The 5,406-nt window shown below is 32.4% G+C and overlaps 1 protein-coding gene across 1 annotated transcript; it reads right to left on the bottom strand.

Annotated features, from left to right (window-relative positions):
• Positions 1-334: 334 nt before the first annotated feature.
• On the bottom strand, positions 335-2,150 carry LOC136032757 (shematrin-like protein 2). The gene is made up of 2 exons (XM_065713104.1): positions 2,034-2,150; positions 335-622 (listed from the first exon to the last, which is right to left on the bottom strand). The coding sequence occupies exons 1-2, from the start codon at positions 2,046-2,048 to the stop codon at positions 389-391; spliced, it is 249 nt and encodes an 82-aa protein (XP_065569176.1). The 5' UTR covers positions 2,049-2,150; the 3' UTR covers positions 335-388.
• Positions 2,151-5,406: the final 3,256 nt, after the last annotated feature.

Raw genomic sequence — 5,406 nt, 5'->3', positions numbered from 1 at the left:
CCTCGCTCTTTACGCTAAAATTTGACTCTTTGCCACAATTCTGCTTTTTAAAACAATTAAAAGCTTTAGCCTAAAGAGCGAAGGATTGCGGAGGGGACAACCCATTTCATATACGGAGTAATTTCTGTTCGTTTTAAGTTTTAATGTCACTCCTTACTTTCACTTAAAAAAACTAGTTTTTTTATGTAATATATATATATATATATATATATATATATATATATATATATATATATATATATATATATATATATATATATATATATATATATATATATATATATATATATATAAAATGTCAGCCTTTATCCTCATTCTAGAAAAAATAGCTTACTTCTGATATCGATATTTATTTTAGAGATACAAATTACAAAAGAATTTAAGAAGTTCACCAGTAGCCAAGTCCACGGCCATAGCCGTAGCCACCGTAAAAGGGACTGTAAATGCTTCTGTATAATCCAGCGCCGTAAGATCCATAGAGTCCACCATAACCGAAGCCAAGTCCAGCACCATAGCCAAAACCATAGCTTGGAAGGAAGGATTCACTTCCTTGAATGTCTGTGGCCTCCTTTTTTTCTTCTACTGGTGCACAGTAAGTAACTGCGAAAATGGCAAGGAAAACCTAAAAAAAGAGATTGTTTGAGAAAAATTTAAATTTTACAAGTTTGTTTTTTGCAATAAATAGCTAACATAATTATTTTTTCAATCATAAATTGACAGTGTTTCGCTGGAAACCCTCTTCTTGTATGTTCCATCGTTTAAAAAAAACTTTTAAAATAGAAAATAACCCATAAAAAATAAAGTGTGAATGTTTTACAAACACAGATGAATTCAAATAATCACGTGGAAATACATGATTATGTGGGAAATAGTCCTAAGTGTTTTGGAAATAGCTACTGTGTTTGCAACTTGATATAAAAATGGCTTTATTTTGATAACGATTATCCCATCAAAGTCAAAAGACTTCGTTTAACCTTCCAATTTCGTTAGTCAAAGCAATGGAAAATTTCGAAAAAATATTCTTTTTTTGCAAATGTTTTAATAGGTGGCTAAATTTTCTATTTGTAATAAAGAGCAGCTTTATTTGATGGGAAATACATATATGCATACATACATACAATGGAAAATTCCGAAGAAATGTTTTTTTTTTGCAAATTTTTAAATAGGTGGCTAAATTTTCTATTTGTAATAAAGAGTAGCTTTAGAGGAAAAACAAACAGAAGTCTAGTAAGTGGTATCAGTACCCACTTTAAGTACAAACTTTGATTTTATAATTTTTAGATGATTGCTAGTCTACTCCAATGCCATTTGGTCGTTTTTCAGAAAAAACAGATGAGAGTATTTTGAGGTGGCGCTCCTTTACCACTTTAAGAGGAGGCTAGAACTAAGATTTCTGGTATACCTCTTTACCGCTTCTTGTCAGCGTAAACTAAATATACTTCTTTCTGCCCTTCAAAGCCTCAATCCCTGTGACAATCCTTCTAAGAATAGTTGTATTCGTTAGGATTTAATCTAAAAAAAATGTAAATTAAATTTCGTGTTGTAGATTTCGTTGCAGTTGCCTGAGTTTTTGGGGTGATTTCTACGCTGTGGTAGAGCCTTCCAAGTTTCCTTACGTCAATAACATCTTCTGGGTATATATATATATATATATATATATATATATATATATATATATATATATATATATATATATATATATATATATATATATATATATATATATATATATATATATTGATAGTTTGGACCAGACAATGAACAATGTTAATAGTAAGACGATATATGAAAGTCAAATAAAAATTTCTTCATAATTGACTTTGTCCGTTGTCTAATTCTTCTGTGCTAATAGCAATTTGAAAAGTTCATAGTCCCTTCTGTGAAAAATTAGGAAAACTAAATACTCGACATACGAATTTAATGCATTCAGGAAAGAAAAAGGAAAATGAAATAACTTTGCAAGTCAAGAAACCAAAACTGCTTTCGTAGTAGGAACAAAGATAAAAAAAAGAATCTAAACCAGAAAAACTTACAAATATTTTCATCATTTTGAGTTGTTTTTAAGATAACCAAGTTTTTAGTAAACTTATTTAGTTCTGATGAAGAAATGTTATTTCTCAGGTGCTTATATTCAAAAATCCTAATTCTTGAGACCTTGAGGCATGCTCAATTTTAATTTAATCCCAGAGGGGTTAAAGAGCTTGAGAAACAAAATGTCTATTATTGCATTCAATAGTATTTTTTAGGATTTATACAATCTTCCGCATTGCATAATCTGTCTTTGATGTTAATTAGCAATTGTGGATTGTCTTGGTAATTAAAATATAACAACAGGTACTTAATTAACAATAAGATTCATAATTACGGAATGGATGTAACTTTAAGAGAGATAGATAATTAAGTGAGAAGCACAATTTTATTTGACAAAAAAAGAACATTTTGCAGTACCCGCAAAGAAAACCACTAAAGGCTTGTTGGCAGTAGATAGGAGCCTTCTAGTGTAGATATTCCAAAAAATTACTATTTCATAATACTCTGCATGGTAATAAAATATATCGACCCACATACAACAACCATCCTTCTTGCATGAAACACATACATAAACCCTAGTTTTTTCAAAGAAAAATGTTTTGGTTTGTGGCCTTGAAGGTTACCAAATGACTTGCATTTTATATTGTAGCCGGTATCATAAACCATACGCATGGAGCAAAATTTCTTACTGCAAAATTTTTTCGCAGTAGTCGAAGGATGCCAGATGACTTGAATTTCATATTGTAACTGGAATTATATCCAATATGTAGGGAGGCAAATTTTGATTTACAAAAGAAGCTCTAGTCGTATTCCGAAATCAAAAAGTTCGTAGTACTCAATAGTACTACGAACCAGTAGTACTATATGAGCCGATAGTACCCGACTCAATAGTAAAAGAAACTCTAAAAAACGGAATTTTGATACTAATAGATGTATCAAAAGGTTGATTTGAAATTTAGTTCTACCCATCAAGAGTTACCAGCCTGAGAAAATTTGCCTTATTTTTGACAATAGGGGGAAACACCCCCTAAAAGTTATAAAATCTTAACGAAAGTCACTCCATCGTATTCAGCGTATAAGAGAATCCCACTATAAAAGTTTCAAGCTCTTATCTTAAAAAATGTGGAATTAGGTATTTTTTGCCAGAAGACCAATCACGGGTAGGTATTTTCTTTTTTTTCAGGGGTGATCGTCTCAACCTATTGGTCCTAGAATCTTACGAGAGGGCTCATTCTATCGGAAATTGGAAGTTCTAGTACCTTCTTTAAGTGACCAAAAAAATTGGAGTACACCTAGGCCCCCTCCCACGCTCATTTTTTTCCCAAAGCCAACGGATCAAAAATTTGATACAGCCATTTCGTTCAGCATAGCCGAAAAACCTAATGACTATGTATTTTTTGACTGCTTACTCCCTCACAGTCCCCAGGGGAGGGACTGCAAATTATAAACTTTGACCAATGTTTACATATAGTAATGGTTATTGGGAGGTGTACAGACGTTTTCAGGGGGATTTTTCGGTTGGGGGGGGGGGTTGAGGGGAAGGGATCACATGGGAGTGATCTTTCTCTGGAGAAATTTGTCATAGGGGAAGAGAAATTCCATGAAAGGGGTGCATGAAACATGAAAAAGTTTTTTCCAACTGTAAGTAAGGAGCAGCATTAAAACTTAGAACGAACAGAAATTGTTACGCATACGAGGGGTTCATCTCCTCCCAAATACCTCGTTCTTTGCGCTAGAGTATTTTTAGTAATTTCAACTGTTTATTCTACGGCCTTTCTTATTCAAAAGTCATTCATAAAGAATGGGGAAAAAATTTAAGCTTTAGTATAAAGAGGGAGGCAATAACGAGGGGGTGAATCCCCTTATATACTTAATAGTGTACGATTACAGAAGTTCTTCACGTAAGTTAATTTTTAAGTTACATTTATTTTTTCCTAGTAAAAACGCTCGTAAAAAATACAAAGTTCTAGTTGCCTTTTTAACTAACCAAAAGATTGGAGAGCAACTAGGCCTCCTCCACCACCCCTTTGTTTCTGAAAATCGCCCGATCAAAACTAAGAGAAAGCCATTTAGCCAAAAAAAATAAACGAATTTTGTTTTGATTATTCATGTGCGGAGAGCCATAATCAAAACATGCATTAATTCAAAAACGTTCAGAAATTAAATATAAAAAATAAGTTTTTTTAACTAAAAGTAAGGAGTGACATTAAAACTTAAAACGAACAGAAATTACTCCGTATATGAAAGGGGCTGTTCCCTCCTCAACGCCCCCCTCTTTATGCTAAAGTTTTTACTATTTTAAAAAGTAGAGTTGAGAGAAAGAGTCAAACTTTAGCGTAAAGAGCAGGACGTTGAGGAGGGAACAGCCCCTTTCATATACGGAATAATTTCTGTTTGTTTTAAGTTTTAATGTCACTCCTACCTTTCAGTTAAAAAAAAATTATTTTTTCTTATTTAATTGATGATACTCCTTGTGTGTCATGATTATGGAGATCACTATTATTACAAAAAATACTTTCGAAAGAAGAGGGAAGTGATTTATTAAGATATTCATATGTGAAAATGCTTAACTTGATAATCTCTAGTTTTTCAAATATCAAGAACTTGATTCTTAGATTTACATGGATTAATATTTTGAGCAATGAATATTTTAGGGAAAAAAAAAGGAGCGAATACCAGTGAATATCGGCGAAAAAAGGAATGGGCTTATTCAGTGGCTTCCCTATTTTTAAAGTATGGTTTTTATTAATACTTGTCCATGTAGTCAGAACAGTTGAGAGACCAACTTTGAGTGGCTTTAAGCACCTTCGTCTAAAAACCAATAGCAATACACTTAACATAAATTCTAGTATGGACTTTGCCACATTGGCTTCTAGAGACTTTTAAGCCAATTGTATTTTGAATTGGCAATTTAAAGTTATTCCATCGAAGTTAGTATTTTTTTTTTCTTACTGTCTTCTGATTGGTTTCTAAATTTGCAAGAGCCTTTTAATTACTACTGGGCTTTTCAAAACTGAAAGCTAATGGAAAACCAATGATTGAAATATCAACTTGTTAAAAGCCAAGGACCTTATGTGCCACTGAATAATATACAACCGGCGAAAATAAGAAAACCATGAAAATATACCACCGACAAGTTCTCGTTATTGACGTATCCAGGATTCTTATTTAAGGAGCTTTTAACAGTTTTATTTAAGGAGCTAGTCGGTCTCTAATCACTTTCAACTTATAAAAAAGGACTAGAACTGTCACCTTACAATACAGTGAGCATCTTCCGAAATTTTTAAGACCATAAAGGGGATGGGGAGGATAAGGAAATAGTAGGACCCTTCCTATACAGAATGAATTTTGCAATTTTTGAGGTTTATTATCGCT

Source organism: Artemia franciscana, chromosome 11, assembly GCF_032884065.1.
Source record: "Artemia franciscana chromosome 11, ASM3288406v1, whole genome shotgun sequence".
Taxonomy (NCBI): domain Eukaryota; kingdom Metazoa; phylum Arthropoda; class Branchiopoda; order Anostraca; family Artemiidae; genus Artemia; species Artemia franciscana.
Note: the sequence above shows the minus strand (reverse complement) of the source record. Positions and strands in the feature narration are given on the sequence as shown.